This window comes from Podarcis raffonei, chromosome 9 (genome assembly GCF_027172205.1).
Source record: "Podarcis raffonei isolate rPodRaf1 chromosome 9, rPodRaf1.pri, whole genome shotgun sequence".
NCBI lineage: Eukaryota > Metazoa > Chordata > Lepidosauria > Squamata > Lacertidae > Podarcis > Podarcis raffonei.
In genome coordinates this window covers 22,930,963-22,958,447 of record NC_070610.1, presented here as the reverse complement: position 1 = coordinate 22,958,447, position 27,485 = coordinate 22,930,963, and the positions used below count along the sequence as shown (strand labels likewise).

The window sequence follows — 27,485 nt, the reverse complement described above, 5'->3', positions numbered from 1 at the left end:
CTTTTGTGCAAATCACGTCGAGCGACGTGATTAATCTCTCGGATTCCTGGAAATCTGACATGCTTGAGTTACAGCCCCGCCGCCTCTCCGATTTCGCCAGGAAACGGCTCGGGCATAATGAGAAACAAAATGTCCTCTGCGCCGCGCTCTCGGCGGCCCTGGCGGTTCCCTTGGAGCCCCCGAATACTTTTATCTCTCGGCGGCCTCCATCCCATCGCTAACACGGGAGCCGAGGGGCGCGAAATCGAGGCGGGAGAGCGGGGGGAGGAGAGATGAGAGAGACGCGAGAGGCTCCGGGGTGAATGGCAAGTAGGTCGTCGGGAAGATGCCTGCGTGATCCCGGTCCCGTGAGGGGGAAACGAGACCCGTGTACACCCTCCACACCACCGAAACACGCGTTCATAAGGAGCGGCAGCTCGAGGAGTCAAACTTCCTTTTCCCGCTTGAACGCGAAGAAGTTGCGCGCGAGGGCGCAGGCGGGGAGCCTGTTCAGGATTCCTCTGCGCCCTTAAACTCAGCCCGCCCCTCCCCCCCCCCGCCGTCTCTGAGGAAACGTGCCTGCCTGGAGCGCGGGAAAGTTCCCGCGCTGCGCCAGCCGAGGCGCGCTTTGACGCGGGAGTCCCGCGGAGTTGCCCCAGGAGGCGCCGGCGGCGGCGCCCTGACTCCAGAGGGAACGCAGCGGGTTCGTCGTGGCCCGCCCGACGAGCGCCCCCGCGGGCTTCTTGGGCAAAGCGGTCGCCGCCGCCTGAGGCGCAGCCAGCAGCGCCGCGCGCCGCGCTCCCTGAGGCGCTCCCGCCTCCCCACCCCGGGCCGTTCCCATTAGCGGGCGGGGCGGGGTGGGGGCTCCCTCGCTTGCTCCTCGCCGCCCTTCTCCCTCCAGGCATTGGCGAGGCCGCCTGTCAATCAGCCGCCAACTCCCCCCCGCCCGCCCGCCCGCGTCTCCCCCAGCGCCGCACGACGGGGCTCCGGAGCGCGAAGGCGGCGGCGGCGGCGGCAGACGGGGCTCTGGAGAGCGCGGGCGAGCGGGCGCTGCCGATGGAGGAGGCGATGCAGGCGGTGGCGGAGGAGGGCCCCAGCGTGGCCAAGATCTACAAGCAGCAGCGCAGCCCTTACAGCGCCCTCAAGACCTTCCCCAGCAGCCGGAGACCGGCGCTGAGCAGGCGCTACGAGAGACCCACCATGGTGGAGATCCCTCAGGTCAGGGCGGGCGTCGGGCAGCAGCAGCAGCAGCACTTCCAGCCGCTGCCCGCCGTCGGCTCGTCGTCGTCGTCCCTCAGCGAGCACCAGCTGCCTTACCAGGCGCACGGCTCCTACCCCGGCGCCAGAGCCTCGCAGGGCCACCCGCCCCGGACGCCGGCTCCGCAGCTGGGACACCAGGCAGCGGCTCCTGCCGCCGCCGCCGCTTCGTCGTCGTCCTCGTCGGCCAGGTACGGCCACGGCCACCAGGGGGCAGCAAGCAGCAGCAGCAGCAACAGCAGCAACGAGGGAAGCGGCAGCCTGGAGCTCAGCGCAGGTACCAACTTTGGCCGAGGGGGCTGGCCCGGGTCGCTGGCGTGTGGTGCCTCTTCTGGCATACTTCGCGGGGAGGGAAGTTCAGCTTCCTCTCTCTAACACACACACACACACACGCCCAAGCTTATTCTGAAGGGCGCTGTGCAAAGTAGCAGGGGTGCCTCTGGGCATGTGCAGAGCACACGACAATCCGTTTTGTAGCGGGAGGAGCGCGTTTGCAGTGCTCAGAGTGATCGCTAGCCATCATTTTAACGACCAGGGGTGCCAACTTGAAGGAAATAATCAATCACATGATGCGCATAATCAATCACATGGTGCGGTGCAGGCACACCATTTGAATGTCAATGCCCATCAACTCGGAGGGGGTCTGGCCCCCTCAAATATTTTATTGGGGGGTGTTGAAGGGACATTGGCCCTTAGGCATTGACTCCTGCGCTTGCAACAGTATAGGCTGGTCCAAGGGTCCCTGTACAGTACTGCAGATCAAAGAGGGAATTGAGAATGAGAGGAATAATTCATTGTTCAGGTGAGATGGGAACTGGAAGTCCCTTAGCTAATGCTCTTGGCAACTGCCCTACACCAGTCCTTATGAGGAACTGGTGCCATTGGTTCACACACCAAGGAGGTCACCTCTGCGTTTAGGCGTCATGTCACTGCTGAGTTGCATGTTGATGGACATCCCTTGCAAACGGCCTTGCAAAGCGTTAGGCAAGCTGACTATGATCCATCTTGGCTGTTGGGCTTTGAGTTGCTTGTCCTGCTATTAAAAACTGGAGGGTTCTTTGGATATAGCTGCATCCCCTCAGTTGGAGAGGGGAAAAGTGATTATAATTTGACAGAAGGTGCGTGAAAGTGAAGGTTCAAAACTGTGGTTGGTGATAAGTCTGAGTATCCCACATGGGTGGGTTCTTAAAATATTAGAGGGAAGGTCTTCCTCTCCCTTCCCAGCTTCATTTCAAACCCACAACCCTTCAGAAGCTTTTCACATTTGCTCAGCCTCAGAACTGGTTTAAAATTTCCAGTGCCAGAAGGCAAACATCGATAATATATAGCAGAATGAAAAAAGAGTCTCTGACCATGCACAAAGTACCTTAAGCCTGCTGATGAATAACCACAGCCAGCATCCTACCCACCCTCTCCAAGGATTTGCATAAAGGGTTTCACGAGCCAGAGAGTCTAGACTCTCTTCCTTTAGAAATGAATAAATTGGGAAAAGCTAGGGAGTAGCCTCTGGGGACTGCAAGTTACCTGTCGGCCAGCCTGCTGTTGGGAGGGAGTGCACAAAACACCCTACAGATTGTGGGGTGCTTTTGATCCTAATTGTGGGGAACATTTCCTGGTGTTGAGATCCGCATCTGGATCAAATCTGCTGTGTTCAGTATCACCATTTTTCCTGTCGTCGCACAGCTGCTAGCCCAGAGGGAAGAAGGGCATGGAGGGGGACTGTAGCAGCAGGACTTAATCTAGAGGTGAGAAAACTCAGGCCAGAGGGTCAAAATGAAGTCCTCCGTGCCTCTCTGTCCATCCCACAGGACTCTCTCCATGCCACACCTTCTCTTCCAAAGCCATGCCCCTCACAGACCCTGCTTTGCCTTCTTCTCTGGCCGAAATGCCTCCTGAACTCTGAGAGTGCCTTTTGCTCACCTGTGTGAAGGATAGAAAGGGATGTGTGAATGTGCATTGAAACTAGCCCACTTGTTGCTCCACCTGCTTCCCCCCCTGGGCATGTGGCCTTAGGAAGGTTGCTGCCCAGGATGGGCATCAGCAGGCATTTTTCAGGAGTGGGAGAGTAAAACACTCAAGCTGAGCAGCAGATTTGTTGTTGTCGTTTAGTCATTTAGTCGTGTCCGACTCTTCGTGATCCCATGGACCAGAGCACGCCAGGCACCTCTGTCTTCCACTGCCTCCCGCAGTTTGGTCAGACTCATGTTTGTAGCTTCGAGAACACTGTCCAACCTTCTCGTCCTCTGTCGTCCCCTTCTCCATGTGGCCTCCATCTTTCCCAACATCAGGGTCTTTTCCAGGGAGTCTTCTCTTCTCATGAGGTGGCCAAAATATTGGAGCCTCAGCTTCACGATCTCTCCTTTCTCAGGGCTGATTTCGTTAAGAATGGATAGGTTTGATCTGCCGCAGATTAGTTTCTCACAAAAAAATTGAGAATGCTGTGTGCACATTTTGTCTCCTACCTAAAATATTACAAATGCTAGAAACTTTTTCTTTTTTTTAATGGAAGCTGGGATCTAGGGGGTTATGGTTTACCAGTGGAAGGTAGGGACCGTGGGTGTCCATATTCCCCAAAAGGGAGTGTGCCCCCTCAGTTCCCTGCCCCTGGTCTGTTCTGACCAGTCCTTGCTGCCGTCCACAATACTCCCTTCCATGATACTACCTGCTGAGCAGGATTCTGGACCGTTTTCACTCAACTTGGAAAAGGCTTTCTCGACCGTGTGCCCAAACCTAACTATTTGTCAGATAAGTGTACCAAATCTTTGCAAAACAAGTGGGTGTAAGAATTTGTGGCTTGAGAGCACTCCATGTTAGAAGTGGACTAGGTGGCTGCTACAGGCCCCCATCTGCACTATACACGTAAAGCAGCACCAGAACACTTTAAACAGTCATGTCTCCTAGGAACTGTAGTTTGTTACGGGTGCTGAGAGTTCTTAGGAGACCCCCTATTGCCCTCACAGAGCCCCCATTCTCAGAGTTCCCTGGGGAAAGGGATTGATAGTTAAACCACTGTGACAGTTGTAGAGGGTCTCCTAACAACTCCTAACAGCACCCGTAACAAACTACAGTTCCCAGGAATCTTTGGAGGAAGCCATGGCTGTTTAAAGTGGTATAATACTGCCTTAAACATATAGTACGCAGGCTGGGCCTCCGATTCCCTCCAAAAACCGGCCTGGAAAGGAGGCAGGAGAGAAAGAAGGAAGCCAGAAGTCCTCAGCTGATGCCTGCTCATCTCTGCTACTTCCCATGGTTAGCAAAGCAGTCTGGGCAGTAGCAACTAAAGTCTCTCTGTTGGCTGTGACTTCCTCCTTCAATGTCCCCCTGTGTACCCCCCCCCAAAACCATTTGCACCTACCTTCTAGGTGTCTTGGACCTTCTCCACATCCCCAAAAGGACCCACTCACATTTTCAGAAGCACTGCCATAGAGAGCCAACCAGGGAAAAGCTGAAGGACTGGTCTTTTTTTCCCCATTCAAGTTTATCTCGCTTCCTCTACCAGGATCTACTCTGATGCCTGGGAGTTGCCTCCCCACTCATTCTAATATGTATCAGGTCCGGTCTTGTGGAATCTTGCAATTACAGCATCCAGGTGTCCAGGGTCTCCTTCAGTTTTTCCCAAGAAGGACAACCTACTCTTGAAGTCGCCTCTTCCACTGTTAAATAGCTCTTCCCGTTAGGAAGTTTCTGCTAATGTTCAGCCAGATTCTGCTTCCCTGCAGTCTGAACCCACCTTAGGAGCGACAGATTATGTCTGCTCTTTCTACATGGCAGCCCTTCAAGATATTTAAAACCATCTATCCTGTGTCCGCCTTAATCTTCTCTTTTCCAGGCTAAACATGGTCATCCGTTACCAAAAGTACAAACACAAGCTTGCTTGCATATCTTGTTTTGGACCTTATTTAACAAATTAACTCCCCTGGTGCGCATTCGACCTTCAGGTGAGTAATAGGATAGAACTTAAAATATGGATGTAAAAAAAAAAAAGGTCAAAGGGTTCAAGGTGTGGGAGGAACTGGCAAAAGGAGAAACTAAGCTGTGCTCTTGTAAATGATTATAGTAATAGATCTTAAACGGTTCTTGGGAAATAAGGATGAGCTTAGCCTGAATCCTTAGAGAGATGCTACCAACAGGAATAGTCATAGAATCAGAAAATTGTAGAGTTGGAAGCGATTCCCACATGTCATCTAATCCAACCCCTTGCATTTCAAAAATCTCAACATGGCCTAAGTGTACAGTACAGGCTCATACGATAGGCTTCTTGTATTACTTTTTGTCTCCATCATTCACATATGACTTCTGCCCCCAAAGGGGACTTTTTCTTCATTTTGTAATAACTGTTGTAGATACTCTTGCTAGATAAACATTAAAAAAAAAAACAACCTAAGACACCCTCTGAACAAAGTTTTTCATGCCCTGCCTAAACCTTTCTGTAGAAAATGGGTTAGCATTTGGTAGAAATTTCTTTTTGCTGCTGCTTTGTGATCAAGATTATTGCTTTTTTGTGACCTGATCTTTTGGATGAGAGCGGCACACTGCTTCTCCAATGAGGTGAGAAAAAACACAGGACACAAATGACCATTGGAGTGACAGCTCACTCTTCTGTGACTGGCTTTCTGTAAAATGTACAGACTCTAGATACAGCCCATTAGCAGAAAACAGACTGTTTAAAAAAATCCCCCCAATAGATGTGTGCATGTAGATTTTGATTTTTTAAAATATATACATATATAAAAATAAATTTATTGAGCCTTGGTGTGGGAGTGTTAACTGAGATGTAGATCAAAATATTTTCTCTCTCTCAAGGTATAACCTACTAAGATGTTAAAAGCATCTCTCCCTCTCTCTATCCCTCTCTCTGTTCTCCTTTTCCTGCTGATGGCTTGGTGTTAGAGCTCACGTAGTTCTTGATATGCAGCCTAAATTTGGCACCAGGAAATGGGAAATTGCATCTTTAAGCAGACTACAATCAAAAATGAATTACAATAAATCCTATATAATTGCATAGGTCATTCTCTTTAATGAGATTTTATTAACCTGACTGTCAAGCTTTTGAGTCAGGCAGATATTTTATCTTCTTCAACTGATAAAAGTGTCAGCTATAAACCACCGTATAAATATTCATAAATCTACACATCTGTGGCAGCCTATCAGCATCATTCTTTTGGACATTAAAAGCATTCTAATTACTTTCTGTCTAGCAGAGCTGAAAGGCTGACTGTTATAGTATGTGCTTGGCAGGCATGATTGCTTTTGTTTGCCATCACAAATAACAGCATCCCCATTTTATATACTGAGGGTCCAAGAAAATAGTCAGGGTTTGACTGAGCAGGCTGAATACTGGGAGGCAACCATCTGGTTTTGATAGCAGTGGGCATCTCAACTCATCTGTTCATTTTGACACAGCCTTTGCTTATTTATTTATATAGGAGAATGCAGTGGGGGGGTGGGGGGTGGATGAAAGCCTGGTTTGGTCGCTTTGATGGCTGCTTGCCTTTTTTCCAGCAAATGCAATGGTTTTTCATTTTGTTTTTTTTAAAGGGCTGCTTCCTTCAAATTCATTGCATCCATCAGATGCCCCTCCCTTAGTGTGCAAGCTGTATGTGCTGTGAGCGGCCTCCTTTGCTTGCCCCTGGGGAGTTTGTGTGAAGGAACTAACCATTTTGGTGGGGCTAATAATATGGAGGAGTTTTTCACTGCCTGACTGGAAGGGAGGTTGACAATGAGCACTCCTGTGATTTGCCTGCCCATGTGCATGCACAAATTGCCCTGCGATGTGAGATTGCTCTGCGAGGGGGACCATCTTTCACTATGCTACACAGGTGTACCCCAAACCCTTTCCCATCCAACCCCCGCTTGAAAACTTCCAAGGAAGGAGAGGCCACCAGCACTCATGGGAGTCTGTTCCACTGCCAAACAGCTCTTACCGTCAGAAGTGATGTTCTTCATGTGAGTGCAGTATGTGTGTGTTGTGAAGAACGTCCTAGATTGCTCAGGGTGTTCTACACATGGTAGGACCAAAACATGCAATTCAAAGAGCTGTGTCACATCACATCATCACATTCCAGAGATCTGTGTGTAACCCATTCTGTTGCTTACAGTCCTATCAATTTCCTCTCTTGTTCTCGCAGGGAGTATCTACACCACAGATATAAACTGGTGTAATAGTCGTTCTTTCCCAACAGAATCACAGTTCAAGGGTGACTGGCAAGCATTCTTTGCACTTTCATCATGCTACAGTTCCCAATAATTTTTGCAAAAAGCTGCAAACATTTCCAACAGTTATGAAGTTCATATAGCTCATTGCTTTCTTCAGTTCCTGCAGATCCCATGAAGATCTCTTTGATTTGCAGAATGGAAGAAGTAAATGATTAAAAATGTGATTATTCTTTCTGCCCTGCCAATAAAGCTTTCTGAATATCCGCATTCGCTGTCACATCTTCTGTGTAGATCCCCCCATGTACATTAAATAAACAGGTCTTCTAAACTTGTAAATTATTTCTATTCTGCTTTTCATGTCCTCGAGGGAGTTGAGATTGACTGGGTCGAAAGGAGGGATCAGAATATTGTTTCATTATCAAAACACCAGTGCTGTCTTTGCAGAATTGGAATGCCCTTCAGAAGGCATTTAACTGTCTGGTAAATATGATTGGATACAGAATGTCATTGCATTATTAGTCTAAGAGAATGGAAGGTACGCTTAGGTAAGAGATATGCAGAGCTGCTGTGGAAAGTAGCAGCAAAACAGCAGCACACCAGCTGAATATTGAAGCTGCTGTTATGATTTTTCACTTTTGTACAACTGCTGTTAAAAATTTTCAGTGTATGTGTGTGTGTGTCTGAAGGGACACAGATGTTTCAGCATTGCAGGATTGTTTTTCAAGGAAGAATGACTTGTATACAAAACGAGGCTTGTTAACAATGCAAACATTTTAGTCACTTCAGGCAGAGAGTTACCTAATTATATAAAACCATTGCTGGCACCAGAAAATCAACCCACAGGGAGAGTAGTTACACAGACCTGAAGAATAGGGAGAGCTTGGTTTTGGAGCTGAAGCAGGGATACCTTGTGATTTTTTCAGGTGATGGATTAGTGTGCGTTTCAGAAGTTGCTCTCCCCTACCTTCCTTGTATGCGTGGTGAGAGGCAGAGATTGCCCCTTCTGTCATTCCCACTTTTGTCCTATCTCCAGCACCTCCAGAACAGCCCATGTCACTGTAATGTTTGCACAGGGTCTGCCTGCACAAAATCCAATGCATGCAAGGCCAAATCACAAGGTAGATTCAAAAATATTTTTGAAGGGAGGAGGGAAGAGAACTGATGGCACGATTTGGACTTGTGCATGAAGACAGAAATGCCTGGCGCGCTCTGGTCCATGGGGTCACGAAGAGTCAGACACGACTAAACAACAACAACGTTAGTTTTTAGGGTGTGTGCACCCTGTTCAAACATTCCACAGAGCTGTTGCACAAAATATGGTTTGACGTTACAGGCCTGTCTTAACGAATGACACTAAGCCACCCCATCACCCAGTGATTTTTATTCCCAGTTTGTTCATCTTGCATTATAGCTGGGTTGTATGTTTTACTTTATATGCTGTTTGCTGTACTATTTGTTTCCTGTCTTTCCAGTGGCCGATGGCCAAAAGCTCGTATGAGATGCTGAGTCAGTTTCAAAAGTGGCCCATATAGGCATAGATCCGCCCTCCGAATAAGGGCCTTGCTGCTGCTTACCTAGAAGTGAGCAGGGCAGGGAGGGCAGTGGCAAAGGTACTTGTTTCATATGCCAAAGATTCAATCCCTGGAATCTCCCAACAAGAGACTGCCACATGAAATTCTAGAGGGGTATTGCTAGAAGTGTACAACTCATGAGCTATATAAACCCAATGCAGCCTCTTGAAAGACAATCCCTGTGACTGTAGTCATCTCATGTTTCCTTTTGTGGGGTGCCAGGTTGGATTGGGACCAGGAGATTGGGGTTCTAGTTCGAATCCCCCTGCATGTTTGCAATATGGTACCAATGGGAACTTTCCTCTCATTGCAAACTGCAAGCATGCAAGGTAATTCCAGTTGAGACACTTTCTCTCTCCGTGGTCCTGATCTGGCTTGATCTCTCCTACCCAACCTCTTTCTGGCTATTTGTTAAACCACAGAAATGGCAAACCACATGACAAATATCGCCTCTGCCTCAACCCTAAGTTAGTACTGTTACCATACCAGAATGTTCATTGGACACATGGTTGTATCACACCATCTGTCTTTTATGACAGCTTCTGCAGTTGCCTAGTTAACAGGGCTGTAGTGGCATCTGAGGTCAGATCCACACCTTTGCCACCAACTAACGCCATGTAAAATAAGCATGCATGTTGAAAAAGCTAAGAGTAGCTGCACTTCTCCCTATTGCTAGTTAGCCAGGTGTCAAGTCTGAGATGTTGGGACGCGGGTGGCACTGTGGGTTAAACCACAGAGCCAAGGTCTTGCCGATCAGAAGGTCGGCGGTTTGAATCCCCACGATGGGGTGAGCTCCCGTTGCTCGGTCCCTTCTGCCAACCTAGCAGTTCGAAAGCACGTCAAAGTGCAAGTAGATAAATAGGAACCGCTCCGGCGGGAAGGTAAACGGCGTTTCCGCGCGCTGCTCTGGTTCGCCAGAAGCGGCTTAGTCATGCTGGCCACATGACCTGGAAGCTGTACGCCGGCTCCCTCAGCCAATAAAGTGAAATGAGCGCCACAACCCCAGAGTCGGCCACAACTGGACCTAATGGTCAGGGGTCCCTTTACCTTTACTTTTACCTTTAAAGTCTGAGATCAGCTCTGCATGTTAAGAGCATAAAAAGATCAGACCAAAGCCCAATCTAGTCCAGCATCTTGTTCTCACAGTGGCAACCAGATGCCTATAGAAAGCCCTCAAGCAGGACCTACCTCAGCGCAACCACACTCTTCCCCCTTGTTATTCCTAGCAGCTGGTGCACAGAGGCATACTGCTTCCAGTACTTCAGAACTCTTAGGTCAAGAGTTACCCTTCTGCTGAACTCACACATACCTTCATGCTTTGTCATTGGGCCTGAGATACTTCATCAGCTGGGGTTCCCTCTTGCTCAGCACAAGACTGCCTTTTGTTCTTCTGGAGGGGAATACGTACACATTCTCTGCTGTAAGCTCTGTGAGTTGTCTCCATATCTTGAGCACTGTACTACATGAGAAACTCACAAGTTCACCATTTGCACATGACCCCCGAGGCTCAAAAGGAGGAAGTGTGAATCTCCAGCTTGCTTTGCCTTCACATGCAAAGCCACCTTGAGCTTATTTGTTTCATGACATCGGTAAGAGACTATTTTCATGAGGTGTTGAGTTGAGCTGTAGGACTTCAGACCATGATCAAGGCAAGGACTGCCTCTTTGAAAGTCCCCCGGGGTTTAAAAACAAAATGCCACTTTCCTGCACTTGGAAGGCTAGTGAGTTGGGTGAAAGGGTTCTAAGCCTTGCTTGATGTATTAACTTTCCATGTGCAAGTAGTCTTTATTTGATTTGTTGAAGTTTGCAGTTCAAGAAGGAATGTGCCTTTCTTCTGCACGTTTTGAGCAGGGTTGCAAAATGCCTCTTCAGTAAGTGAAAGGCTAACTCTCAAACCTTCTGCTCTGTAGGTTTCTCCTACGTGAACATTCAGTCTTCAGTTTACAGTTTTAGTTTTGGCAAGATAATCCTTTTGAATCAGAACAGTGCACCCAAGCATGTAAATAAACATCATGCCTCTTTATGTTCTTTTTGTGAACTTTTACACCCACACTGTTGTTAATAGCACTGGATTTGGAACTGTTATCCAGCATCCAGTTGAGGCTAAGTTCTGAGGGATTTTGGTATGTAAAATGTTGCTGAAACTACACAAGACTGTTTTAAGTTCCGCCTTGTTTCCTTCATTGTACCAGCTGGTGCCATTCCTACAGTAGGACAAAAAGGTTCTCCACCACAAGCTCTAATTTTGTTTGGGCACCTGCAGTTTTCAGAGAAGATGCACTGGTACATGATTTAAGAGTCTTGCTATAAACAATTGTTCCTAAGAATATGACACTTAGGGAAATGTTCTGGGTTCCTTTGGTCAATTTTCTTCAAATAAAATCTCTTACTAGCCCTCCAAAAGAAAACATGCAGATATTCTACTCGGTTGCTTCATAAGAAATAAACATGCATTGTCTGGCTAATGAATGTAAATATATCAAGCTGCATATATATAAATATATATGTGTGTACGCGCTCATGCTTGCTCTTTTACCATGACTTATGCCCATTAGGTCCATCTACCACTGCAAAATGTATAGCTAGAGATGCGCATGGGTTTTAAGATTTGCAACAATTGGAGCTGGGGCAGCCAACATGGTTACTTCCAGATGTTGCTGGATCTCACCTCCCATCATCCCCAGTCATTTACCATGATGAGTGGAGCTGGTGAGAGTTGGGTTCTTCCAGATGCCCTGTTTATTGCACATCCACCCTGGTGACTCTGCAGAAAGCTTTTACAGCATTGCTTATTTCATGAGCATTTATTCTGATTCGTTTGTCTGGAGGTTAGATGGTCTTGTGTCAAAACAAGTGCTACCAACACTGTGCAGTGTGTTTTCCCATCATTTCCTTATCACAGAAAGCCTGATCTTACGGGCAAACATGTTGTTTGTGCAGGACCTCCAGTCAACCATAATGGCGCAGCTTGAATTTGCCAAAATGTGACTGAATACCAGCTGAAAATAGGAATAGGCTGGAAACACCCTTGGAGCCCAACAGTGTCTAGAGAGCGCCGGAAAACTGTCTGTGGACAAACGCCAACTCCCTCGGCCTGAAGCGAGATGAGCTCCGCACTTCATAGTTGCCTTTGACTGGACTTAACCTTCCAGGGGTCATTTAGCTTTACCTTTTACCATATCTACAAATTTATCTTTTCCTGATTTTAAAATGTGATAAGTCATTTACATTTAAATTTGCGGCATCAAAAGTGGATCATGCCTACAATCTAGGGGAAATCATAATATTTAACGCAGCATATATAATGTAATTTGAAGTCTCCATTCATATGTTTCTTCTTCTGTGGATGGAGGAGGTGCAGGGGAGATACAAAAGGCAGAGAACTTCTGAGAACTTGGGATCATCCTGATTAAAATGCGCACAGTAAATACAGCTTCAGGTCTAGAATCTGATTATAGGATTAAAACGGATGAAAAACTGCTGTGTATTTGAATTACAAAGTTCCAATCAATATCTTCCTTTGATATTTTTCAAAAGAGAAATGGAGTGAGTGAATAATGAGGGAAGGCAACCTTATACTGAGGCTGATACTGATATTTACATTTTCATTATTCTTTTATCATCTGATCATGATGTTAGCAGGAGTCTCTCGTTAGTTTTTTGTTTCCTGTTTTCTCATTCTCTAGAGCTGTGTGACTCCTGTGGAAGCTTCCTTCCACCAAATGTGTCCAGGATGGGTTTAGAGCTGTCTGTTTTCAGGTGGGCTTTGGTTTAGGGTTGGCATTGAGAGAAAGCAGGGTTCTTCTGCCTTTCACAACGGTGTGGCAGGCAGAAATTCAACAGGCTGAGCTTGGAAAGTTTCATTAGTTCACATTCTGTCTGCCAGACATTTTATTATGTGTGAAACCACTTATTTTATTTTTGGGCCCTCAACACCACCTGCAAAAAAAGGACACACATTTGCATATAAAAGGTAAAGGTAAAGGTACCCCTGCCCGTACGGGCCAGTCTTGACAGACTCTAGGGTTGTGCGCCCATCTCACTCAAGAGGCCGGGGGCCAGCGCTGTCCGGAGACACTTCCGGGTCACGTGGCCAGCGTGACAAAGCTGCTCTGGCAAGCCAGAGCCGCACACGGAAACGCCGTTTACCTTCCCGCTAGTAAGCGGTACCTATTTATCTACTTGCACCCGGGAGTGCTTTCGAACTGCTAGGTTGGCAGGCGCTGGGACCAAACGACGGGAGCGCACCCCACCGCGGGGATTCGAACCACCGACCTTTCGATCGGCAAGCCCTAGGCGCTGAGGCTTTTACCCACAGCGCCACTCGCGTCCCTCATTTGCATATAACACATTTGCATATAACACAGAGCAAATGTGAATGTTATGCAAATCTGTGTCCTCTTTGGTGAGTGGGTTGGAGGGTCTAAGCTACATACAATGTACTGGACTCTTAAAATCTGTTGGCACCCCTGGACACATTCCAGAGTCTAAAATGACAGCATGCTGGGTGGTGGCCTTAGAGCTTTAGAATCCATCAGGGCTAGAATAAGGAATAGAGTTTCTGCAGTTCCTGGGAGCTCTCCATGGTCCTGCAGTGTCTTAGTCTGGATGGGTACCTGGGCCAAAGTAGACATTGCGTTCACATGGGGTGGGGTTGGTTATGAAGGAAAGGCAGCCTGGAGGAATAACTGGTTGTAAGAGGGACAAACTAGCCATTAGCCATATTGTTCACCCCGCAGGTGTATGTCTCCCTATGGAAGGAAGTTTTCATCAGATGTCTGTAGACTAGACTGCTGCGGATGTGTGAGATCTACAAAGTTCTGCATCCGAGTGCAAGACTGACAACACTTACCTCCATTTGTTCAATAAAATGGAATTGAAAATGGCATTTTTGCAGTTGGGTATCCTCCACCTTTGGTCCCCTGATCCCTCTGAACAAGTGCTGGTGCGAGCCAAAATTGACCATCACCTCACTGATTGTCAGCAAGGGGATCAGGGCATGCATGAAATGTGTTGAATGTTCATGCAGGGCTGCCACTTGGGTAGCAAAGGGGACAGTTCCCTCTCTCATATGCTTCTGTCTACCGCATCTGTGTCCAGTCCTTTTTCTTCATATGGGGTGTGCATAACCTTATTTTGCTTGTGATCGTTGTGGCAAACAAGCTAATGAGGTTGAGTCATAGGGGCTTGTCCAAGGCCACCTGTTGAGCTTCATAGCCAAAGCAGGGATTTGAACCCAAGTCTTCCCAGCCCAAAGCCATCATGTTGTGCAACACATCACTCTGGCTCTCTGGAATGCTCTTTAGATACTTTCCCCAGCCAAGTGAGAACTATTTATCCAAAAGAACTATGTGATCAGCCCTACTTATGTGGCCGACTTATTTAAGAGTCTTCTCTGCCACACAGGATCTTGTCATGGAGAAGCAGCTTCCGCATGGGCTGAGATAATGTCTTTAAAGTTCCATTATTCCTCTCCAACATGCTGATGATGCAATACACCAGTCGTCTGGATGTTCTGCACACACATGTCCCTTCCCTACTGAAAGTTAAGATTGTCCTCCTGCACCAAAGCATTGCAGATGGCATGTGTGTCCCCCTCTCCCACCCCCTAAGAGACCTGCTTGGCTTTTTTCCAACTTTGGAAAGCAGGCTTCAGACCTCTCCTCATCAAGTATTTGGGGAGTGAGGGATACCAAGAACACATCCATGCATATAAAAGGCAGGTATAACACATCCCACCCACTGAAAGGGGCCACAAATATCTAAAATGCTTCAAATTTAAGGGCCAATTTCCTGGGTAGAGAAAAATGTGTTTGTCTAGCACCTGAAAGTAGATAGTGATGGTGCCAAGCATAGCTCCCTGGGGAGAGCACTCCATAAGTGAGGAGGCACCACTGAAAAGGCCTGTTCTCTGTTGCCATCATCTGCACCTCCTTCAGAAGGGGCACAAATAGGAGGGCCTTGGGTGCTAAACACAGGGCCTGGGTTGGGTCATGGGCAGAGAGGCAGTAATGATGATGATGCAGGACCTTGGTGAATTTAATGTGTTTGTGTGATGTTGTCTTGCTGTTTTCATCCATAATGTATTCTGGATTTTTACTGTAATCTACTTCCTCATTCGGGACACGGGTGGCACTGTGGGTTAAACCACAGAGCCTAGAACTTGCCAATCAGAAGGTCGGTGGTTCAAATCCCCACGACGGGGTGAGCTCCCGTTGTTCGGTCCCTGCTCCTGCCAACCTAGCAGTTCGAAAGCACGTCAAAGTGCAAGTAAATAAATAGGTACCGCTCCGGCGAGAAGGTAAACGGCGTTTCCGTGTGCTGCTTTGGTTCTCCAGAAGCGGCTGAGTCATGCTGTACGCCGGCTCCCTTGGCCAATAAAGTGAGATGAGTGCTGCAACCCCAGAGTCAGCCATGACTGGACCTAATGGTCAGGGGTCCCTTTACCTTTACCTTTATTTCCTCATTCTATCCAGCTAGCCAACTAGACTGCCTCTACTTTGGGTTTCTGTGATTTGTCTCCTCTTCTGTTTCAGAGAGCCGTATGATTCTGGATGCCTTTGCCCAGCAGTGCAGCCGGGTTCTTAGTCTTTTAAACTGTGGTGGGAAACTTCTGGACAACAGCCGCACTCAGTCTTTGGTTTCCTGTGTTAAGCAGGAGAGCCTGAGCTTTAGTGAAAGACCAGAGCAGTGCCAGATTGGGAAAATGGTCCATAGCCAAGCGTCAGACAACTTGGACCTAGAGCTGCAGTACATGCACAAGAAGCAGCAAACCTCTGCTTTTCTGAGAGTCTTTACCGATTCCCTTCAAAACTATTTGCTTTCTGGAAGCTTTCCATCTCAGAATGCTTCCTCCTTGAGTGATTTTGGCCATTTGGCCGACATGGATCCACTTTCAACCTCTCCAGTGCACACGTTGGGTGGATGGACATCCCCAGCAACCTCCGAGTCCCATGGCCACCCATCCTCTTCCACGCTTCCAGAGGAGGAGGAGGAGGAAGAGGAAGGCTACTGTCCTCGTTGCCAAGAGCTGGAGCAGGAGGTAATTTCATTGCAACAAGAAAACGAGGAACTCCGACGGAAGCTGGAGAGCATTCCAGGTAATCCTAATTGAGACATCTAGTGCTGTAGATATATAAGGTGCAAGGCCCAATGGCTAGCATCTATAAATCCTGTTAACATCAGTTTGTGCTGTTTGGTTTAAGGGTCAAGGCCACCATGGATGTTTGATGTACCAGAATGCAGAGGCATAGTTCCAAATAAACACGTTTCGTGTCAGGATATTGTTACTTGTCACTTTTCAGTAGCGTAACCAACACAAAGTGTTGATTAAATAAATGGGTTAGTATGCTATCAGTACTATTGTTCAACAGAAAGGTTGGCTAGGAATATCTCTTTTTTCCAAGTCCAGAGGGCTGTTCCCTCCTTCTCAAATTGGATGGCAGGGCCTCTTTGAGCGTAGCACCCACCCTTTGGAAACCTCTACTTAGCTAGTTTCCTTTAGCCTCCTACAAATTCCAGTGAGACAGGCGTAAGCATACTCCAGCACATTTCTTTGGTGTAACCTGTGTCCTCAGATGACTTAACATAGACCAAGGGTGCTGGTATCAGACTCCCAACTCCCATCATCCCTGATTGCATTGGCCATTCCAATATAGATGATGTTCAGATAACTCTCATCCTTTAGAATCAGCATCTCAAGGCCCCTGTTTAATGAGAAAAGGTGTCAGTGGCCAGGTAGCATTTTGTAGCCTGCTGCCCTCTCTCACTCTCCCACCGTTGTTCTAGAAGACCCTTGCCTGAAGCCCTGGAGAGCCACTGCCAACCAGTGCAGACAATATTGAGCTAGACTGAGCAATGGACTGACCCTGCTAAATTTGACGTGCAGTGATGTAACTCTATCCACCCGCTTGCCATTCACATTTCCCCCCTGCTTCTCCCTACTCCTGCCTCAAACTTCGTCTTACATGTTAGAGTTCCTACTGGTTTATTCATTGTCCGTTCCCTTTCTTGCTCGCAGTGTTTGGGTACTCCTGCTGGCAGCTGGCATGAATAGCCTGCCCTGAACTGCTCACTCAGTGCTTTCCTCACCCACCTGTACTTAGTGACTTGCCCATCTACTAAATTGCACGTAGCTTGAAGGGTCTTGCTAGGTGTGACTGCTCTGCCCACATCCACCCCAAATGATGGAAATTAAGAGGCATGCTTCATGCTGGAGATCTAGGGGCAGCTGTGAGAAGTGTGGGAGGTGACCTTGTGATTGACACATGGGTGAGCCCATCAAAATCATGCACAGTATGGCTGGCTGCAAGCCAACTTCCACATGCTTGATCCACATTTCCTGCCACCACATCTCTGACTCTCTCTTTTTAAGGGTCTCTGTATTCTCTTCTCCCTTCTTGCCCTTCCTGTATTTTTACATTTCTGTCCAATGTTTACCCCACCTTTCTTCCAAAGGAGGCATTTCTTTAGTCTTGCAACAATCCCGGGAGGGGTTGGTGAGGGCTGTCCTGCTGAGGGTTTCTTCGCACATCACAAAGGAGCAAACCTCAGGAGGGAAGAGTAAACAAAACTGTTCTGGGGATTTTCTGAAATGGTGTTTGACTCGCTGATATGTTTGCCTTTTTAATAATAAGCAGCAGATGTACACTCACTTCCCCTCTTTTTCCTACAGTGCCCTGCCAGACTGTTTTAGATTACTTGAAGGCTGTTCTTCAGCATCACAATCAGCTTATGATTCCTCAGCCAGCAGAGCAGCCAGCAGAGGTACTGTACAGGGGTGATAAGAAGTGCCTGGAGCCTGGCTACTTCAGTGGGCAAGTGGGCACAGGGAAATAATGCAATGCTGGATGAATATGCCTTTTACTTTTAAAAAAAAAAGTGTAACAGCAAAACTCTCGTTTATCTTCTGCAGTGCATTACTACATTTACAAGACACTGAGAACCATTCACTCTCAGCCTAGGTACATTGATAATACACACCCTGGTGCAAGATTTGCCGTTTACATGTCCTTCCCCCACCAGGCTAATAATAATAATGATGATGATGATTTATTTATTTATTTATACCCCGCCCATCTGGCTGGGTTTCCCAACAGAATTAAAAGCATAATAAAACATCAAACATTATAAACTTTAACAGTAATGTCTTGTGGACATTATTGTGTAATAGGCCCCATCTGATGTTAAAAGTTATACATACAGTGGACAAGCATTAGAAACTTGAGACTTACTCCCTGTTACTGTGGAACCTCGGTTTTCGAACGCAGTCTGTTCCAGAAGACCGTTCAACTTCCGAAACGTTCGAAAACCGGGAATCCAAGGGCTGGCTGCAAAGTCACTGGGGGGGGAAATGAAAAACGCGCCTCGGAAGCCATTCACTCCCAGGTTTTCGGCATTCGACTTCCAAACCATTTGGCAGCTGAGATGTTTGGAAACTGAAGTTGGACTGTACCTGTAAAACTTACATGCCCAGTCCATGTGTGAACTACAAGTTTGATGTGACCATTTCAGCTGTCATCCGGACTTCTCTCCACATAGAATTAGCTGATGATGTGCTTCTGCCATTGGCTGAATTCATCATTTGAGATGGTCCTACAGAAATGAGCCCTTTTCACTGCAGCTATGGGAGACATCTAGCATGTTAGCACTAGCTAAACATCTTCCATTGCTGCGTTGTGGTGAACAATTGCAGCCTTTGGTCCATGCCCTCTCTACAGGCTAATTTAACAGTGATTCCCTCTTTGTAGGGAATTGTAATTAGGTGAGGGATCTGCAACAGCAAACACTCGGCATCTAACTGAACTTCAGTTCACATGATTTTTTAGAGGAAGCTGTGACAGTTGCTAAAATATATAAGCACTGTAAATTGACAGTGTAGGTGAGGCCTCTCTGAAGCGGAACACAAGGCACATAACTGAACATTGCCTTTTTTTACATATTTCCACATAACGTTGTGTTAGAAGGTTTTTCATTCTGTTTTGTAAGTCTCTGTCTGGCTCTATGGATTAGATAGCATCATATGCTGGTACAGAGGTTAAAACGTGCTTTGTTCAGTTGGTTAACTACATCACATGAATTTCTGCCAAAACACAGCATACTTTTCACAAAGGGTTATTGTGTCCAGAAACACACCACTTACAGAAATCAGTGCCATTAAGTCTAGAGTGCTGTGCAGCAAGTTGTAATTAGATCACTGTGCGCACACTCAACAATAATTGAGGGGTGGGAATGTTAAAAGAGGGAGATATTTGAGTAGTGCCATTTGTAATTAGGTCAACTTTAATATCCTCTCCGAGAAAAAAAATGCGGTGAGATCTGAACACCCCTCCCCCAAAAGCCATATGGACATAGGGTTTTACATTACATGTTGAGGCTTAAATGTCCACAGGCGAAGTGACCTAAATCTTGTGCTGACCAGGAGGGCAATTTGCTGCATACTCTTTACATGAAAAAGTTAAGCAAACATCAATGTTTCACACACTTTCCCCTTCCCAAATCGTGAAATATAAAGCTGCAATTCTAGACATCTTCCTTACCTGGGAGCAAGTCCCATTCAACTCTGTGGGTCTTGCTACCAATCAAGCATCCTTAGGATCAGACTACATGTTTGCCACAGGAGATGGTATTGGTTTACTTTTTACAAATATATAGGTAGGTTGAGCAGGTTTGTATGGAAGTGTAGGAAGAAATGTGCAGGTTATACGAGATCCACAGTAACATAATCTTAGTGCCTCCAACTCCAGTGCCCAAAGCCCACCTATTCATCACTTGCTTTGTACAGGAAACAAAACTCCCGAAAAGACTCGAAATGCCACCCAATTCAGCTCCTTTGAGATGAGTGAAACTTTGTTCCAGGTGCTTGGAATATCCTGTTCTCCCTTCAGTGTCCCTCACCTACAGTTAGACCCACACCAGAGCTTCAGGAGATAACTATTTCTCCACAGCCGCATGGCCCACTTGCAGTTAAGCGTTACCCTGAATCATTAGTGTGTGTCAAGAGTTACCTTGTTGTGTTTAAGAAAGGGAGGCCAAGGTCCAGGGTAGTTCATGGGGGCCCAGCACCCCCTGGTTTTGTATATTCGCTTTCTACATGGAACCTTCTCTGCTTTGACTTGTCTGCTGAGGAACCAGTTAGTGTCCAGCATGGAACCTTAACCTGCTATTGGGGATAGAATCATAGAACCATAGAATCATAGAGTTGGAAGAGACCACAAGGGCCATCGAGTCCAACCCCCTGCCAAGCAGGACACACCATCAGAGCACTCCTGACATATGGTTGTCAAGCCTCTGCTTAAAGACCTCCAAAGAAGGAGACTCCACCACACTCCTTGGCAGCAAATTCCACTGTCGAACAGCTCTTACTGTCAGGAAGTTCTTCCTAATGTTTAGGTGGAATCTTCTTTCTTGTAGTTTGGATCCATTGCTCCGTGTCCGCTTCTCTGGAGCAGCAGAAAACAACCTTTCTCCCTCCTCTATGTGACATCCTTTTATATATTTGAACATGGCTATCATATCACCCCTTAGCCTCCTCTTCTCCAGGCTAAACATGCCCAGCTCCCTTAGCCGTTCCTCATAAGGCATCGTTTCCAGGCCTTTGACCATTTTGGTTGCCCTCCTCTGGACACGTTCCAGTTTGTCAGTGTCCTTCTTGAACTGTGGTGCCCAGAACTGGACACAGTACTCCAGGTGAGGTCTGACCAGAGCAGAATACAGTGGCACTATTACTTCCCTTGATCTAGATGCTATACTCCTATTGATGCAGCCCAGAATTGCATTGGCTTTTTTAGCTGCTGCGTCACACTGTTGTGGTCAACCAAGACTCCTAGATCCTTTGCACATGTAGTGCTCTCAAGCCAGGTGTCACCCATCTTGTATTTGTGCCTCTCATTTTTTTTGCCCAAGTGCAATACTTTACATTTCTCCCTGTTAAAATTCATCTTGTTTGTTTTGGCCCAGTTCTCTAATCTGTCAAGGTCGTTTTGAAGTGTGATCCTGTCCTCTGGGGTGTTAGCCACCCCTCCCAGTTTGGTGTCATCTGCAAATTTGATCAGGATGCCCTTGAGTCCATCATCCAAGTCGTTGATAAAGATGTTGAATAAGACCGGGCCCAAGACAGAACCCTGTGGCACCCCACTAGTCACTCTTCTCCAGGCTGAAGAGGAACCATTGATGAGCACCCTTTGGGTTCGGTCAGTCAGCCAGTTACAAATCCACTGAGTGGTAGCATAGTCAAGATCGCATTTTACCAGCTTCTTTACAAGAATATCATGGGGCACCTTGTCAAATGCCTTGCTGAAATCAAGGTAGGCTACATCCACTGCGTTCCCTTCATCTACCAGGATTCTGGGCTGCGTTCTGAGTCACACAGGCTGTTTGAGCCAGGCCTGGTGGACCTCACTGCTGCTTCTCTTCAACTGTTCCCTAAGAGTGTGTCCAATAACATAGTCATAGCACATCCTTGTAACTGTGGGTTGCAGGAAAAGATTAGGCGGTTGAGTGCAAGTCATTGTACTGATCGTCTCATGGAGGAACCCCACCTGAAGCTTCCACAGAAAGCCAGATGTTTCTATCAGGGTGAATGCCTGCTTTTGGGCTTCCTTAGCTGGGCATTCTAAGCAAACAGCAACCAAGAGATTTTGTGGGGCGAATTGTCCACCCCACAGAGCTGTCATCTGCCTTTACGTAGAATTCATTAATAGTCATGCAGCTCTGGGAACTGAGGGTTTGTAACTTTTGTTTATTTGCTTTAGAGTTTCCCCTGCAACTTAACTGCTGTCAGGTTCTAAGGGTGTTAAACAAAAGGTAATACGTTAATTATGTAAATGGAATTATTATAAAAAGTAGCGTCTGAAGTAGCTATCCATCAGCTGCCATTGAAAGGCCTGTTTGATCACACTCTTCAAAAGACATTTTTGCACATTCTAATAGATGAAGAAAGAAAATTATATTTAAATAGCTTTCCCAATCACTGGATCTTGACACTTTTTAACCTACCTGCGAAAGTACATTATAAATAGCTTCTTTCCTCTCAAGGTGTTCATTATACCTCACTGGTTCTTGTTATAGAAAATGCAAATGATTTCTTATTTTTTTTAATGCTCATTCTCAGTATGAGCAAGTCCTTGTTCCCTTCAGCCTATGTTTTCACTGTCAGCATTTCACAGCTGCCTAATTTCTGTTTTATTTTATTTGGCAACTGACTTCATCTTCTCTGCCTGTTAGCCTGCTGAAAAACCAGGAAACTGTTCTGCTCTCTCTCTCTCTTATTTTTTTAGGGGAGCAAACAGTTGCTTAACAACTATCCCGTCTACATCACTAGCAAACAGTGGGACGAGGCAGTGAACTCCTCAAAGAAAGATGGGCGGAGGCTCCTTCGATACCTCATCCGATTTGTCTTCACCACCGATGAGCTTAAGTACTCGTGCGGCCTTGGGAAAAGGAAAAGGTCAGTGCAGTCAGGAGACACTGGTCCTGAAAGACGCCCTCTGGATCCAGTAAAAGTAACATGTCTCAGAGGTACTACATCTTCTCACTCGGTGTCCACCATACGCAATCTCCATTTCACCGCATTGGCTTTGGGCTTTTAGGCAAGAAGGCTTAGCTTCCTGTTCTCTCATGTGGCCCAAGTGCTTTGGACAACAACTGCATCAGCCCCAGCCAGGATACCTGTTTTGGTTGGAATGGTTGTAGTTGTAGTCCAAAACCCCTGGGGAGCACCAGGCTGGAGATGTCTGGTCTAGAAGGAACAGGGAGCTTCCTGTAAACATGGGGTTCATGGGGCTTAGGTTCCGCCATCAATCGATGGGAGATGGGTTGACTGATCACTTACCTGTCTAATCAGTTTATCCAGCAGCTTTCAGACTGTGCTCTGGGGAACTCAAGGGTTCTTCACTAAGACAATTAGCACAGGTTGGAAAGTGTCTCTGGAAGATTGCCTCCTCCTGCTCCTCCTCCTCCTCCTCCTCCTCCTCCTCACCACCCATTTCCCCCTGCAGTGCACAGATGTGAGGATGTTTTCAAGGATGCGTTCTCAGTTGTTGCTAGGTGACAATGAGGTCCCAACTGGCCTCATGTGAACAGAGCATAAAGCCTAGACAAGAATATGCCCCAGAATTTACTGTAGGCTGCTAAAGGGTTCCTCAGTAGACAATGCAAAGTGTTCATAAATATAGAAAGTTTGAGCAGCATTGAGAAGCATTCTTCCCCCTCCCCCGCCGCCAAAACCTCAAAAGAGGTCCTCTTTTGGAGATAATTAGCATTTCCTGCACTAATTTACTATGTAATAAGCCCAAGCAGCTGCTCATTAGATGACAAGGCCATCTTTAATATTTTCTTTTTCTTTCTCCAACATCGTAGGAAGCCAAAATTAAAACAGCCTCCATAGCTAAAAGGGTGTTTTTACCCAAGCCCCTCTCATCAAAACACAATCCAGTTGCTTATAATTGACCCTGCCTATTCAAATCAACTAAAACTTTAACCAGACTTTAAATTAAACTTGATTATAAAATAGATTCAGGTTGATTAATCTACACATTTAAATCTAATTACTTGGATTCACTGTTTGAAAAAAATTCAGGAGGCTTTTCTTGTCCCGATTAATCCTTGATTGAATGAAATGTGGTTCTTCGTTGAAATCAATACACTGTCTTCAGAATAAGAGATAGAATTGTTTCCGAAGTCCATTTTTAATGAGATATGGAAACCATCTGTAATGGAATGGAACAGACGATATCCTGGTCTTATGGCCACAGTCTAGCCGTGGCTGCATACAACTCACTGTACACAACAACTAGCACGGTCCAGTTGCAAAAGATGCAACCAGCAAAACGAGGGAGAGATGGATGACGCCCTTGCAGAGGTTTCTCTGCAGCAACTGCTCATGTGTCAATGTGCTTCCACCCATAGATCTCTCTTAACAGGTCAGGACATACTGTATTTACTCGAGTAAATGCACCATCAAATCTAATGCGCACCTCAATATTCAGAACCTTGAAACAACAACAAAAAAGTATTTGCTGGCGGATGTAACGCACGTCCTCTGCAAGGATCTTGCACGTCTTCTCGCTAGCTTTTAAACTGCTCCATTGAGGCCTGCAGCTGCTCACTCCTCAATGGAGAGGTGGGACAGAACTTGCACCTCACTGCCGGCTAGCATGAGCTCGCAGTGAGGTACGTATTTACCTGAGTCTAATTCTGCCATTGAATCAAATGCACACCCAATTTTTCGCAGCTTAATTTGGCAAAAAAAGAGATGTGCATTAGACTCGAGTCAATACGGTAATGGGTTTTATTACCTTCAAAGAGCAACGGCGAGATTATTTCAGTGTTGTTTTTGTGTCACGCTATAGCCATGTGAAGCAGCAGATCGTTTCAGAAGAGAGAAAATTCTTTCTCTTCCACCTCCCCTTTATGACATCTAAATGTAGAGGCACCAGAATGGAACTTTTCAAATGCCAAACACACTGGCTCCAGTCGAGCGCTAAGGACTAGTGGCTTTGGCAGGCCTGCTATTAGCACTAAGCATTTGACTGGCATTTGCAGGACTCAGGTATCCCTTGCAGGGCTGACACCTTGTGTGCCCTTCCTCAGGTGACTGCTGTCACCTCGGTTGCCTGACAGACACACTTGCTGCAGCTGTCAAGCTCCTGCTTGCTTGAGAGCTGGCTTGCCCTGAAGCAGCACTGTTAACAGCTCAGGAAGATTAGCACCTGCTGAGCTAGCTGCATGGGTTATTGCAGCAGAATCTCCCCTCAGAGGCTTGAGGAGCAGCAGATGTGAGTGCGGTGGCAGCTTGGGCTCCGAATGGGATGCACTTTGACAGATGCATCCATCTGCTTCAGTGGGGCCCGGTTTGTGATGCAGATGTGGATCTGCATCTAGGTGCACAACTTGCACTGGCTGCACACAGGCACGGGAGTGTGCTTCTGCATGCTGGTAACCATCCCTTGCTGGATCAAGACCGTCCTTAAATGTCAGCACTGGGGTGCTCAATTGCACACTAAATAAAAATGCAGGTGGCAAGCCTTTTTGCACATAAATTGCATATATACCTCACCAGTCAAAGCATGCAAGCATTAAGTGGGAGAATTAGGCAAAACATAATTTAGAGTTTCGAACACATTTCTGTTGGTTTGGTGGCTACCCAGCATTTGACACTGTTGAAAGGAGCTTCCACACAGTCCCTGATAGTAGACTTGGTATGGCTTCTGCATGCAATTCCCCCCCCCCTTTTTGCAGCATCTGCACAACATCGTCTTCATCAAAATGCCACCCCATATTCCCCACCCCACCCTCTGTCCCATTTAATCTGGATTTACTCTTTCTGCGAGTTTTATTTTTACTTCTCAGATTTTCCCAGGAAACAATAATCCACATTAAATGGGAAGGTGATGTGGGACAGCATTTTGCTGAGGGCATTGCATGGACACTGAGCAAATATCGCTCGGCACAAACCCCATAGTAGGGTGCTGTGTGGAAGCACCCAACATTTGAAGTGGATTATGCCTATTGCTCCGAATGGCTTGCTGAGGCTTTTTGTTATGTTGGAGGAGTTTTAATTTTAATGGGGCCCAAGCTGTTAGCCATAGATTATATTTCTAGAACACGAAGTAATCCTACAAGGAAGGTAGAGGGAGAAAGCTACCTTTTCCTAAGCCCTGCCAGTTTGTGCAGGCAGAGTAGAAGGCTGCGTCTCTGTGTGGCTTCCCCCCCTTTTACAGCTCTTGCTAATTTCATTCATTATAACTCAATTTCTGGACAACATATTATTTAAAAAAACATCTTGAAGCATTTCACAGTAAGAGTCGCTCAACATTCTGAAAACTTCATTAAACTGTAGTCGCGTATGTACAATGGCTATGAGTAACAGCTGGGGAAAAAATATCCAAAGGAGCATAAAATTAAAATGGCAAAGAAAGCTCTCTGTCTTGGGAGTCCTGCATAACTCCATCCCACATGCCCTATCTGCAGCAAAACAAGGATTGCAGAATTGTGGAGTTGGAAAGGGACCACAAGGGCCCAACCCTCTGCAATGCAGGAATCTTCTGCCCAACATTGTTCAGAATAGCTTGACTTGGTGAATAAGTTGTGCAAAATAAGAAAAGTCGTGCCAGTGTGTTCTCCCTGTGTTAGTTTTACAGAATCTAAATGTCCACTTTTCCGTGCAGTATTTTAATTCATTTAGTATGAAATCAGCACTGTCCTGGTCAGTAGACGGTTTGTTTCCAATGCAGACGTTTTCTACCCCTTTTTTCCTGTGTTCCTGCTGCTGTTCCTTAACATCCCACGCATCCCATCACTCCTTTCCCTCCCAAACACCGCAATTGCTAACCCAGAAATGCTTTTGGAAACCCACACTGTACAGCCGTCCAGTACAAACTGTGTTAATTCTGACGGTGTGTTGAAGCCCCTGATGGGAGCTGGAGAAAGGACTACATGTTGTGGGAGTTAGAGCTATGGGGTTGGCTCTCTTAGCATTGCCTCCAAGAACATATACCCGGCATATGAATGCGATGCATCCACATGCCGCTGCCCAGCTTGCGAGAGAGCCAATGGTGCCAGTGGGCCGCTGTTGCTAACTCCACATTTTCCTGCAGAATTCATTAGGATGCACTGCACGTCCAACCCTGATTGGTGGATGCCTTCTGAGGAACAGATAAACAAGGTGTTCAGTGATGCCGTGGGACATGCACGGCAAGGTCGTGCGGTGGGGACGTTCCTCCATAACGGCAACTCGTATTACGAAGGGATTGAGCAACATAGTTCGCAAGACGACCTCTTCAACAGGGGCATCCACGATGGATCTGGAGACTGATGGCAAAGGGGCAAACTGTATTGGGGCAGTGAAAGAGACTGTGTGTTTGATGTGCTGTTTGACGTGACTTAAGAACCCAAAGCATGTTCAGAGTCTTGTTTCATCCAAGGCCTTCCTGTGAAACCCCATAGTGTCTAAGCCCAGACTTCTCAAACACAATTTAAGGATGCAAACCTACTTCTGAGTGGGTGGGGAGCAGAATTCTCCTCAACGCAAAATAATAATAATAACCCCGCCACACACACCTTGAAAATTGGCATGTCAGGAAACAGGCCAGGCTAGGAAGAGTCTGCCTTACGTTTGTTTTTTTATGTGAAGGATTTCATCTCCTGTATTTTCCGTATTCGAGTCTCCACCTGCCATCTTAACGCACAAAACTCAGATGCGGTTTTATATTCCCACCTCACATGTGGCAATGAAAACCAGTCTCACAGCACTATATATCTTCACAGTGGTCAAATGCAGTCGCACCCCCCACTGATACACAACTTTACACTTCTGAGTTCATGTGCAATTTAGGGATAAGGAACGTGTAGTGACATTTCATTAAATCTGGAAGGCATCTAAATCAGGGAGAGTTTTGACAGGTTGCATTTTATTTTGGAAGTTTTCCTATCTTTTGGGGGGGGGCAGGGGCGGGAATGTCACCTAAAGATGCTGGAACTAGTCTATACTGCTAATAGATTGATAAATGTTCCAAGAGATAA

At 46.7% G+C, this 27,485-nt stretch overlaps 1 protein-coding gene across 2 annotated transcripts; it reads left to right on the top strand.

The window, feature by feature from the left end:
• On the top strand, positions 1-27,485 carry BEND4 (BEN domain containing 4). 2 transcript variants are annotated; one of them, XM_053402836.1, is made up of 5 exons: positions 1-1,513; positions 15,500-16,063; positions 17,638-17,729; positions 22,241-22,410; positions 26,561-26,670. In XM_053402836.1, exons 1-5 carry the CDS (start codon positions 1,036-1,038, stop codon positions 26,568-26,570), a joined length of 1,314 nt encoding a protein of 437 aa, XP_053258811.1. In that variant the 5' UTR covers positions 1-1,035; the 3' UTR covers positions 26,571-26,670. The 2 variants fall into 2 exon arrangements, with proteins under 2 accessions (XP_053258811.1, XP_053258810.1); XM_053402835.1 differs by having other exon boundaries at positions 2-1,513; positions 22,241-22,481; positions 26,561-27,485.

Bases quoted from the DNA above. Each gene is read 5' to 3' on its own strand.
- BEND4 (XM_053402835.1), top strand. From the start codon at position 1,036: ATGGAGGAGGCGATGCAGGCGGTGGCGGAGGAGGGCCCCAGCGTGGCC. The intron at 1,514-15,499 runs GTACCAACTTTG...CTTCTGTTTCAG, and splicing joins CAGCCTGGAGCTCAGCGCAG to AGAGCCGTATGATTCTGGAT. The intron at 17,730-22,240 runs GTACTGTACAGG...TTATTTTTTTAG, and splicing joins CAGCAGAGCAGCCAGCAGAG to GGGAGCAAACAGTTGCTTAA.